Source organism: Larimichthys crocea, chromosome XI (assembly GCF_000972845.2).
Source record: "Larimichthys crocea isolate SSNF chromosome XI, L_crocea_2.0, whole genome shotgun sequence".
NCBI lineage: Eukaryota > Metazoa > Chordata > Actinopteri > Sciaenidae > Larimichthys > Larimichthys crocea.
The window spans coordinates 16,346,598-16,359,006 of record NC_040021.1 but is presented as its reverse complement, the minus strand read 5'-3'; the positions used below and the strand labels follow the sequence as shown (position 1 = coordinate 16,359,006).

Here is a 12,409-nt window from a genome sequence, read left to right as displayed (position 1 = left end):
TGAATGCGTGCGTAAAAGGCAAGTTTACCGAAACTGGTTGGCTGGGCTGTGCACACACAAGCACACACACACACACACACACACATACATACGTACACGCATCCACTCGAGCCGGTGGATGAACTTCTTCGGGCTGGATCATGGATTAACGCATCAGACAGATATCAAAAAACGCACAGCGTGGTATGAACTCCAGATGTCAATGTATTGGAAGAAAACACCCACCCACCCACGACGGAATGACTCACAGTTTAAAGTAGTCGAATAAAGCGAGCGCCGGTGCGGACGGGGAGATTCTTCTGCGTGGGGTATTTGACTCCTTTTCTGGTGCTCTTCAAACTGTGATTTTTTTTTTTTTGTTTTATGGGGAAGTAAAAGCGTTAAGCCCGACCCGCCATACCGACTGACAGTTGCTGCACGAGGCGCTGGTGTCAGATATGGATAGCGCGCGAGTGGATACCTCCGGACGCTGGTGCGCATCTTCATAAAGTGCGACACTTCCAGACTAACTTCATCTGTCCTGAGGCAAAGTTGCTGTCAAAGGGAGGACGAGCAGGACGCGACCTCTTCTTCTGCACTTCTACCAGCTAACCTAAGAGGAATAGTTTGAGAGAAACCTCCAGAAGAAGAAGAAGTAACTTCTTTTTTTTTTTTTTTTTTCACAAACCTTTCCACGGGAAAGCTTTGAAGATGCGTCAGGGGGTCGCGTGGAGATTCCACACGCTGCTCGTGATTTGGTCGATACTCGTCGTTCATTTGGGGACAGGGTTTCCTACCAGACATAAGAATGTTGGTCACAAGGTAAGATAATGTTGTAATATTATGTTTTGTTTGTTTGTTTTTTTTAAAGTTCAGAGAGTTCCGGAAACCAGTTTCAAAATGCCGCGAAGTCTTAAAATCACACCTGTTTTTTTTAAACAGGTAATTAGCGAGAGCTATCTTTGATTAGCGTTGTAAAAATGTCCAAACAACTTTAGTTCTGCTTGTTTTAACTCTAAACACAGCACATTCAGAAATGTAGACTAACCATATACATTTTACAATATCTGTATTATACATATATTACACCAAAAATAAAAGATGCGTGGCTTTTATGGGAAAATGACCGTGAAAAAATTCCTATGCTAATGTTCGATAAGATCATTAGTAACCTAATTCTTGTCTTTCTGTAAGAATTTTCCTATGAATGTACGTTCTTTCCAACGTTCTTTCCCTTTATTAATAACTAATAACAAATAAATAAATACATGTTGAATGAGTGGCTTGTAAAGTCAGTGCTCTTCATATTTTCTTCCCCACCTCCATCAAATGATCCAATCAGTTAAATTAGCTTTAATGACTGAGATGTCTTCATCAATGCACATTGCTCTCTTTTGTTTTACTTCTCCCTCCACGTATAGTAAAGTTTGCCATCACTGGGCATTCACCCTGCTATAATAACCCCCCCCCCCAAACACACACACACACACACAGGCTGTGTAGTGTGTGGTGTGTGGTGTGTGTGTGTGTACGGGAATGTTTGTGTTACGCACAGACATATTTGGATATCAAAGTCTGTTTGTGTGTGTTTGCGTCAGGGTTCAGTTTTTTGCTTTTGAACTCTCCTTCTTGTGTGGCCTCCCATGGATGCTCTATTGGGACTCTCCCTCTCTCTCTCTCTCTCTCTCTCTCTCTCTCTCTCTCTCTCATCATCTGTCTGATTGATGTCAAAGCACAAAAAAGAGACAGGGAGGAAAAAAGAAGGAGGGGGGGGAAGAGAGGAGAAGGGAATGATTAGTGAGACGATGAAGAAGAAGAAGGAGAAAAAAAAAAAAGAGATCTCACCGTGGCTCGTGATTGTTTGTTTCATTCACTAAAAGGCTGCAGTCAGTGACTCTGTACCTTCGCCTGTGACCTCCTGGATGTGTGTTCGTAAGTGGTGGATGGAGAGGCGAGATTTAGCAGAGAGAAGGAGGAGGGGGGAGCTCAGTAAGGCGGGTGCCCAGTAACGAGATGCTTATGTAACCAAGAATAAGGCGAGCCCTCGGCATCTCTCACACTGGAGCTCGGGTCAAGTGTCATTCATCTGATTGTTTACGTTGGCTCTTTTTTGTGTTAATGTGGAATTTCCTGTTTTTGGTTTTTACCCCCATCTCTCAGCGAAACAGAAGAGGCAGAGGAGGAGGAGGAGGGTGGGGGGGGGGTTTGTGTTGAAGTGGCCTCTTTTCCAAATATCGGGACCTGTTTGCCCTGACTGCTTTCTATCCCCACCTCCCGCCCCCAACCTCCACAACCTCATCCCGATTCCACCAGCCATGCATTTGTTGTCCCGTTTCCATTCGCGAAAGATGGCGATCAAAGAGCGTCCATAGTTTATTGTTCTTCTGTAATGGTTTGGAAACAGCCAAGTGCAGAGGCCTTTGATATCTGCGGGCACATAAATCAGGGCTGCCATACTGCCTGCCTTCCCAGCCTGCCCCCCAACCCCACTGGATCCCATCCGTGCCCCTCACCTCAGCCCATGCTGCCCCCATCTTGTCTCCCGACCTCCTCTCCCTAACCTGAATGTGTGTCACCGGTCAGCAGTAGCAACGCCAGTAGCCCAAACGGATCCAGCCCTTTTCAGTCTAGTGAAAGGAGAATTTAATGTTTGTCTGAGAAGAGAGAAGCAGTCTGAGGTCCCCCACTGCATCCAGATAGCCTCCCTGTTAAACACACTGCATGCCATCAGCCATCGGGCCTTTGATCGGAAGAGCCCCACTACAGAGAGGAGGAGAGCAGGATCAGAGAGAACGAGGGGGAGGAAGAAAGGAGAAGGAGAGTGATATACAGGGTGAAAGAATACAGGATCCAGATGTGTAACAAGACGAGATGAGGAGGGTGTGAAAGTATGTGGCCTCTCCTATGACTCTGGACCTTCTGTGTCTGTGTGTGCGTGTAGGTGTTGGGGCATGAGTTTGAATGCTGGTCAGTGAATATTTGCACTGCCAGTCAGGTTTGACAGCGATGCAAAGTAAAGCGTCATGCTGGAGGATTTCATCCATAAAATCTTATAGCAGACACCCCACGAGATATAAAAAACCGAGTACACCGTGCAACACTTTGACACAACAGTGAAAACGTCTCCCAGAATTCAAGATGACGTCTTCACATGTCATGTGTTATCTGACTAACAGTCCAAAATCCAAAGATACTCCATTCACAATGATATAAAACAGAGAAAGCAGCAACTTTTCCTTTGTTGTTTTCGCTTAAAAAAATCAATACTAATATAACTAATCAATTATCAGAATAGTTACTCATTATTTATGTTGATTAGATAATAGACTTTGTTTAAGCTCATATCCAAAACTGGATCAGAACAAGATCCATTTACTGAAACAAACTGAAACAAAACAAAATGTTCTCATCAGAATATAAAATCCATGACATGTATATATTAACCTAAAAACAGTTCAACTTGACTTCTGTCCTGCCGTTTGCAGTATTTTATGTATTAACACGTGTTACATGTGAGAGCTAGAGTTATTCCATGAGTGTTTGCAGCAGCAGTGTTAGAATTAATTTTTAATTTTAATGTGATGTTGAGTTTTCTTGGCAGTCTCTCTAAGATTTGCTTACAGTGTTTTTAGTGGATGAAATTACAGAGGGAAAGGCTAAATATCCCACAAAGGTTATCTACTTGTCACCACCAGTTTACAGTTATCTGGGGAAGGGGCCAACTTCTCTTCCTCCATCATTTATCATGCCTGACGGGCTTCTCCTCGAAAACAGGCATAATGTGTTCACATGCTTGAATTTGACCGACCGCATAACTCCTTTATGGGACAATCACAGGCAGTCAGTGAAAAATACGCCCTGTTCTAGAGGCCATAACTATAAATCAGCAACCGTTTGGTCATTAATTCAGACATTTCTTCTCCTCTTTAGCCCTCCAAATGCAACGGCTTGCTCTGAGCAGACCACAAACTGGCTCAGGTCAAATCTCAAGGTCCCATCCAATCATATGTTCGGGCCAATTTAGCATATTCAGGATGATATAGACATGAGTGAACGGCAGACAAGGGTTCATTAGAGGGTTTGGATTTTGGTTTTGACCGGTGTCAGGCATGAAATAGATATGAGTCCTTTTAGACATTAAACAGACACACACACTGGAGAATCAGACCAACCAAAAATCCATTTTCAGTGACCATATTCCAGACACAGTACATATATCTACAGTTCCCCACCATTATAATGTCTCCGTTAATCACCGTTAACCTCAGAGATCAACATTTCCTCCTGTTCTTCTCAGTAACTGTAAAACCTGAAAAGGTCATATTAATAGTGGCCGTAGTGGCGGCAGCACAGCAGGTTCAGACACACTCGCACCAGCCCAGGGGTCCCACGCCTCCCAGGCCCTCTCATTAAAGCTAAAAGAGGATCTCTCTGGCACAGGCCCCTCTTTGTCCAAGGCCTGCCATGACTGTTGTGGGAAAAAAAAGAAAGAATGGAATGAACGAAGGCTGGTTGGTCACTTGGCTGGTTAGTTGGATGCCTCAGGGGCTTTTTGGAATTGCTGACCAAGCTATGAAGTGGGAGATGGTTTCTATGTTTCTTCTTGGAAACAGAGCACTAATTGTTAATCAATGAACCATTATAAATTTGAGATCCCTTTTTTGTCATTTGCCACTGGCTTTTGGAAGTATTCCAGTCATCTCTGTCACCAAAGTCAGCACAGATCCGGCATTTTCTGTCAATATTTAATTTATTTTTTTTTTAAAATTCCCCTAGATTAGTGTTTCGGATCCAGATGAACTCTTTATCTCATCTCTTAACTTATACTTACAGACTCATGGCCACCCGATTCACAGCAGTGGGGTCCAGTATGTCCCTGAGGCTTTGGAGCAGCAGAACCAGGTCCAGAGTCTTCTGCCTGAGCCCCACAGCCACCAGAGGAGGTGGTCTCACCCCCAGCACCGCTCAGTTGGTGTTCTTCCACAGCCTGAGCCCGAGGAGGAGACCAAACCCTTCATCCTGGATCTCAAAAACTTTCCAGACCTGGCCAATGCTGACATCAACTCGCAGAACCCCAATATACAGGTGAGACAAACACATTACTGTGTTTGTGGGGCATACAGAGTTTGAGCTTCTTAGACAGTCTTCAAGATACTGATAGGGACTGTATGTAAGCTCACAAAAACAAGCTGTTATAGCTCTAAAAAAAGTTGATTTGAATTTATCTGCTGTGTCCCTACAGTAATCAGTCGATGGTAAATTAGGGGTTAAACTAAAACCGTTTATTTAAGGAGAACTGGGGCGTTTTGTCTTTAATGTGAAAAATCACTTATTTCTTTAATTTGTAACAAAATCAACAGCCTCTCAGTCTAATCTTAGAGCCATGCCTCTGTTTTTCTTTGCTACTATTTATTTAAAGTGTAATAAAGAAAAATGGGCTCTGTAATCACAAGTGTTAGCCAGTAAGTCCTCATCATCTCCTCCTAAATTGACCCAAAAAGTTCAAAACGTTGTTCTGTTTAACTTATCTCATGGCAGTCGTCCTCTCCAACTCTGGTCAGTGTAATCAGGATGTGGTTAGAGGGACATAATGATGCTGGTCTATGTCTACATCAAGTACAGAGGCCGATGAAATTTCTGATGAGTTTTCATGTAGCATATAGACCAGATGTAGCACACTCCGACTGAAAGACTCTACACTAAGGATACGTTCAACTAAGACCAATGAAAGCATTTCCAAGCATCATATTGCTTTCCTAACTGTGAAACGAATTTCAGAACAGTTAAAGTTTAAAAGTGAAAAGAAACTCTAGTTTCCCCTGCTGCCTGGTCTTCACATCAGCTGAAGTGGGCCCTTGGAAGTATTGCAGCATCTAGGATGAGTCATATTGAGGTAATGAGAGGTAGTTATCCAGAATAAATGCTCACATTCTCTCTCTAAGAGGATCGTCTGCTTGGCTGAATGCTCATGCTCACGTCTGGCTGGCTGACTTAGATCCGGGGAGCAGGTTCACATGCTGCAAAACCTCTCCGCACATTTGAGATAGATGATTTCTTGAGAAGAAGATTTCTACTGGAAGTACTTTATGATGACAGATTTAACACACAATGCAGCGCAGTTCTGGGTTGGTGTATATGATTGTCTTTAAGTTGTCAATTTGGAGTCTGTTTGCTTGCTTAATGGGTTACTTCAGGTTGACTCTATTTTCCTATGTAGGTAACCATTGAGGTGGTGGACGACCCCCAGATGGAGGTAGAGATGGACCTGGCCAAGGAAAAGGACTGGCTACCCTCCTCTTCCTCCTCCCCCTCTTCCACAGTAGATTGGCTTGGAGGCAAGAAGCTTTTCTGGCCCCTTTTCTGGAGTTACACCGATGCCGATTCCAGCGAGGACAGCAACAGTCGGTCAGGCGTGGAGGAAACTGGCGAAGAAGAGGAGGAGGAAGATTACTCCCTGGACTATGGCAGCGAGGAGCCCTTACCCAGCGGAGTGGGTGAAGACTGGGATACGCGCTGGAACGAAGGCTGGGATCCAATGCAGAGCTACTATGGTAAGGTTTGCCAAGTGGTACACTCGCCGTCTGCTGGAATAGCCACACAGCCCTTTTAGATATGACTTCATCAAAGTGATTTTTAAAACAATTACCAAAAGAATGCAACAAAGCAACAAAGGAAAGTATGAAAAACAAAAGAACGGAAGTGGAGATAATGGGAATATGTGTACGGGGAGACAGAGAGAGAGAGAGAGAGAGAGAGACAAAGTGACAAAGAACAATAGAGAGAGAACAACAGAGTGACTCAGAAAGACTGCATGATAACTGTCTTCACAGTCAGAGAGAACTGAACGAAGCCAGCATGCGAGGCAGCATGAGCACTCGACCATCAGGACATTGTGGGTTATGGGTACTTTGAAGTCGACACTGGTCGTGCTGGTCGCGGAGGCCTGCCTTTTGAAGATGTTTCCGATGCGCTCGCTAATGGCAGCGTGAGGCCGGCACTGTTCTCTAGGACAAAACAGCCCTCTGCTTGTGGACAATTAGAGGGCAGATTGGGAACACAGAATGACAGGGGCCATTCGGCCGGCCCTTTCATCCTTCCCCGGGACCCCTTGGGCCCCTCCAGACCCTGGCGGCCCTCACTGCCTCTGCGGCTTGGCCTTTTGAGCCAGTTCAAGAATTTCGGGGGGCTTTTGGGGCTCTGCATAACTTTTACAGCTCTTCCTCCCCCCCTCTTAATTCTGCCTTCCTCTGGTGGGAAAAAATGTTGTGTCTCAGCTTGCACAGACCACTTATTCAGTGGTAAAAATAGTAACTAATGAGAGAGAAAGAGAAAGGTGTGCATAGTGAATGAAAGAGAACAGATGGAAAAGAGAGATGGAGAAAGAAAGGAAGAAAAAGAAATGTCTGATGGGCTGGGCAGTGGCTAGGCCAATGTGTGTGTGAGTCCTACTGTAGATCAGAGTGCAGTTTTGGGCTTACCACAGCCTAAAGCTTTCATTCTTCAGAGAAACTTCCCACAGATACCAATCTGTGCATGATTGATCTGTTTGTTTTTCTATGGTTTTTGAAAGCTGTTGTTGCCCTCTACTGTTGTAGTGTAACCTCAAAAGGTGGTAACAGGTGTCTAAAAACCTGACTCATTTTTACTCTTTACCCTTTTCTCTTATCCGTTCCGTATCCAGTATATAGACTTTATCGGTTTAACTGTTGTGCATGTAGACGAGCCAGCAAAGGGCAACAATGCCTATTAAGTGGTCACATCTAAAGACTCGGTGAACATAAATCAAGGATGTCTGCCATAGCTTCTTCTGTAATTAAGACTCTCCTGAGACCTCATTCCCGTATGGCCACATGGCGAGTTGGCAGCGCCCACAAAGTAAAATTGGGTGCTCGCTACACCCAAGCTGGTATTTCTGCACCCACCTCGCCTTTAATCAAGAATGACTTGTTTTCAGTGTTATTAACACCACAAGGAAACATGGTGCGGAGGCGGACAGCCACAGCACAGCTTCTCTCTCTCTAATTTGACTGAAGCCTTCTTAAAAAGAATATGGGTTTGCATGGGAAAGGTTTGTCATTTATATGGCCTGAGACAGTCCAAAAACTTTGAAAAGTATTCTGGATTAGAAGTGCCAGCTGAGTTCAATTCAGCACAAAACTGTAAGGTGTTTTCCCCTATGTTTATAATTGAAATCAACCATGTTACAGTGCATCTAGTAATTTATTCATCTGCTCCTGAAAGCATTATGTAAAGCTCCTCTATCTGGAAATTCAACTAATCTCCTTTCATTATGTATTCTGCTCATAATCTCTGATAGTTTTTGTAATCTGTAAATGATATTGTTCATTACTCTTAATAGAATCCGATGATTTTTTTGTCGTAGTACAATGTTAAGTTTTGATCCAAATGAAATGCAGTGCAAATGTTTGTGGCACTGATGATGTTGAATTTTGTTTTCCACCCACAGAAAAGGAGACAGATGAGTGGACACCCTGGTCTCCCTGTTCAGTGACATGTGGACACGGTGAGAGGAAGAGGACCAAATCCTGTGGCTACTCCTGCACTCTGACGGAGGCCTCCAAGTGTGACCTGGAGCCTTGTCCTGGTGAGATTACACTTCCATTAACGAGCCCAGGCCAGAGTATTGAGGTATTTGTATTCTGGTCCCCCAGCTGGTTTTTAATCTGCAGCTCATGTACCACTCTCCTCTTTGTAGGTGATGTCAACACTGTGGTAGAGCCTTTCCCTTTCGAGATGGAGAATGGCACAGAGCCATTTGGGACAGGTGCGTTTATCTAATGAAAAGTTCCCCAACAGCTTTCATTAGCTTAGAGGAACTGCAAGCTGTTTACACTCCACAATTTTATACTCAGCCAGACAAATACTGTGGCTTTGGCTCATAGATTATTATAACATGTCACTGATATGCTGTCACAAGGTAATGTAACTTGCTTGCTCAGTGCTGTAACTTAGATGTTTGTAGATGCCAGACATAGGATTCCAACTTCACTACGACATGCTACCTGTAGTGTAACTGTAACACTGTTTCATGTTGTATTGCTGCCCCTCTTCCAACAGATGTGGACAGCTGTGAGAAGTGGCTCAACTGTAAGAGTGAGTTCCTCCAGAGGTACCTTCAACAGGTCTTGTCTGAGCTGCCCAGCTGCCCCTGCTCCTACCCCTCTGAAGTGGCGTACACTGTAGTCAGTGTTTACGATGAGACTCATGGCCGGCAGTTCCGTTGGCGGGATGCCAGCGGTCCCAAGGAGCGCCTGGACATCTACAAACCATCAGCACGTAGCTGCATCCGCTCGGCACTTTCTGGCGACTCATCTACTCTTGCAGCGCAGCACTGTTGTTACGGCGATCGTGGGCGGCTGATCACGCGGGGGAAAGGCGCAGGCACGCCTAACCTGATCAGCACCGAGTTTTCACCCGAGTTACACTTCAAAGTGGATGTGCTGCCTTGGATCCTATGCAAGGGAGACTGGAGTCGCTTCCATGCGGTGCGGCCACCCAATAATGGATTGAGCTGCCCAGAAAACCCCCACGAAGACGTGTTCATGAATGAACTGGAAGAGGCCAGGGAGTACTGAGGGACCACAGCCAAAACTACCACTTCACTCAGAGAGTCAGAGGGCCCAATCCTAATTTGAGAGGAGACTGCATACCTTAAAAGTCATGAAGATTACGTTTAAACCGTGTATCATGCATTAACATGCATTGACTGAGGAAATGCACATTTGTGATTGGGAGATTTGTGGGGTTTAGGAATGACGGTGAAGTGTGGCTGTCTCAAGTTAGGATTTGGCACCGTGTCCTGATATCAGGCTCGACTGAACTGAACTGAATTGCAAGAATGGAAAAAAAAAAAAAAAGCAGTGTTCTCCCGTCGCTTGCCAACCTGTTCCACATCTGGCATGACATCAAGCTCTCGCTCTCTTCATATTCCGTTCACTCTCCCGGGTGCGTGTAAGCATGATGTCTACCTACTGGCTTTTTTGATGGTGTCCTGGAGCGCTTGTGATTAAGAATAGCAACATATGGTAAACATCCTGATCATGCTTCTTGTAGGTTTTACATTAGGAAATGTATGAATGTGGGCTGGTTATACTGATTAAACAAACACACGCATGGGAAGAGTCCAACAGATGAATATCCCAACTATGCTGCTACAATATAAAATCTTTCAGGTTTTACAAAGGTATTAAGGGGAACAAGTCAACAGGGCGTCAGTAGACCCAAAAGATGCCACATGCATTCACAGTAATGTACATTTCAGCCAATCTTTTGGGACACTAAAATTAGTAACCTTAGAAGAATTTGGGTTTTTAAACCAGAGAGGTAAGCTAAAAGGATTTGAAACATTCTGCTGTCATTATCAAGCTTGCTAGTGAGATTTATGAGAATAGCCCTTAAGCAGTTACAGTATGGGAACAGCACATTTGATTTCAAATGTTTTGTCACACAGATTGATTTCATGTGTTTCCTCACATTTTCACAGCCAGGAAGATATATGATCTGGGTGCCAAAGAGTTAAAAATCAGACTGTTGGTGCCTGTGTAAATCCAGCCTCCTAAGTCTCTACGGTGCAAATGTAGGATTAAATTAAGTTCTACAGTGAGTAGATTGTACTCATAGATGTGTCTCTACAATGTTCTCAGGGGGACTAACTGACCATGATAAACAAATTTGTTCATTTACCTCGACAGCGGAGCACTATTGGAACTAGTACAAAGTGTACTGGGGTAAAGATTAGTAGGAGGTTATCAGATGTGTAATCCAGATTGGAATTGATGAACAGATAATGCTTTCAGAAAGCAATTGGAACCCTTATAACTGAATAGTTGTCGTTGACACATTGTGTGTGGTAGAAAGATGTCATTGCTGTTTAAGCTGTTGGCTTAGGGTCTTTGGGTTTATGCATAGAACTTGATTGGATAGAAAGGACATTCCTACTCAAATTCCTGAGAAGTCATGTAGTTGAAGCACATAGCGTACAGGTAAAAGCAACATGAAAGTAGTCTCCAATAGCAAACATTTCCATCTCTCGCCCTCAGGTGTAGTGCAAAGGATTGAAAAAGCTGATGCACCTCATTTCAAGAACAGTGGCTGTCATCTTAAATGTTCCTAGAAATACCTTAAAACTCCAGGAATTGCCCCTTCTATCCAGTCTAATTCTATGGATGTTCGCTCCAAACCTTTTTTTCAGGAATTCTGATTCCACATGTGTAAATGCGAACAGGCATTTGCATTTTGGAATCACCAATTTTAATGGAAGGCACTTTATTTAAGGTATACAAAAGATATATCAAAATATACTCATGTTTGCCATTTGTTGACGATAGTGTTATTGTGAAGGGAAACTTGCCAGAAATGCTGCACTGTTCTATGAAAGTGCATATATAAGTGTTGAGGAAAGCATGATCTTTTTGTGATTTCTGAATCTAGTATTACATATATGGTGTTGTACAGTATTTATTTGTCTGTTCTCTTTTTTTAAGTTTGCTGAAGCTTTGAAATGTCTCTATACTCAATATGGTGCACTAATCAGACTGAGAAATGAAGGCACCCATTATCAAAAGGGAAACCACTTGCCCTCATAACCTCATATCACTTCATACAGCAACATCAAGTGTCTGTGTTTCATTCTACTTTGTACTGCAGTGCTCTATGATTATGTTGTTGCAATTATGCTGAAGAAATATATAAAGACCTTGCATTCATCATCTGAATTTTTAATGTGTCGTTTATTTTTCCACTCTTAAGATACCATGTCGTAGAGCCAAGCATAGCATAGTGCTGTAGAGCGAAATTCCTTCAACACAACTGACTATTTATACTCTTTATTGACTGGCATACCAAACTTTTCCATACCTTTCCTCTCCAACAAGACAGGTACAGTGCAGCAAACATTCCTTTAAAGTGCAAACATGTCACTTCCTTGTTTACAGCAACGGGCTAAACCTTAGGATAAACAATGGGAGACACTGTACCAAGACCAACCCGAGAAGTATGACAGACCTCAGGCTTCTTCTTCTCAAACACTCCAAATGTCTCAGACTTCCTTCATGTCAAGTCACCAGAAAAGAGTTTTATGCCTCTTGCCAACATTTAAACCTTAAAAATATGAAGAATTTAAAAATAAAGGCAGAGGGCTTGGGTTTGCTGCATTCTGGAGACTTTTAAAGAACAAAAAAAACCTAGAAAGTAGACTGCCACAGAATTTTTATATTTTTTAAATGGACTGGTTTAACAATAATTCCCTCAGGCCTGATTAATTTAATCACTGTACAACACATCAGTTGCAGCAGAGCAGAGTCTGTTTAAAAGGTTAAAAAAAAACAAGATGTAAGATGCAAGATGTGTCAGGAGTAATACAGGAGAATTGTATATTTAATTTTTTTATTTTTCAAGAATAGTTTGACAT

The 12,409-nt window shown here is 43.2% G+C and overlaps 1 protein-coding gene across 1 annotated transcript; it reads left to right on the top strand.

Moving 5' to 3' along the window:
• Nucleotides 1–96: 96 nt before the first annotated feature.
• ism2b (isthmin 2b) lies at nt 97–11,711 on the top strand. Its single transcript, XM_010740927.3, has 6 exons — nt 97–801; nt 4,813–5,064; nt 6,197–6,530; nt 8,447–8,584; nt 8,696–8,764; nt 9,058–11,711. Exons 1-6 carry the CDS (start codon nt 691–693, stop codon nt 9,573–9,575), a joined length of 1,422 nt encoding a protein of 473 aa, XP_010739229.3. The 5' UTR covers nt 97–690; the 3' UTR covers nt 9,576–11,711.
• Nucleotides 11,712–12,409: the final 698 nt, after the last annotated feature.

Bases quoted from the DNA above. Each gene is read 5' to 3' on its own strand.
- ism2b (XM_010740927.3), top strand. From the start codon at position 691: ATGCGTCAGGGGGTCGCGTGGAGATTCCACACGCTGCTCGTGATTTGG. The intron at 5,065-6,196 runs GTGAGACAAACA...TTTCCTATGTAG, and splicing joins CGCAGAACCCCAATATACAG to GTAACCATTGAGGTGGTGGA. The intron at 8,585-8,695 runs GTGAGATTACAC...TCCTCTTTGTAG, and splicing joins TGACCTGGAGCCTTGTCCTG to GTGATGTCAACACTGTGGTA.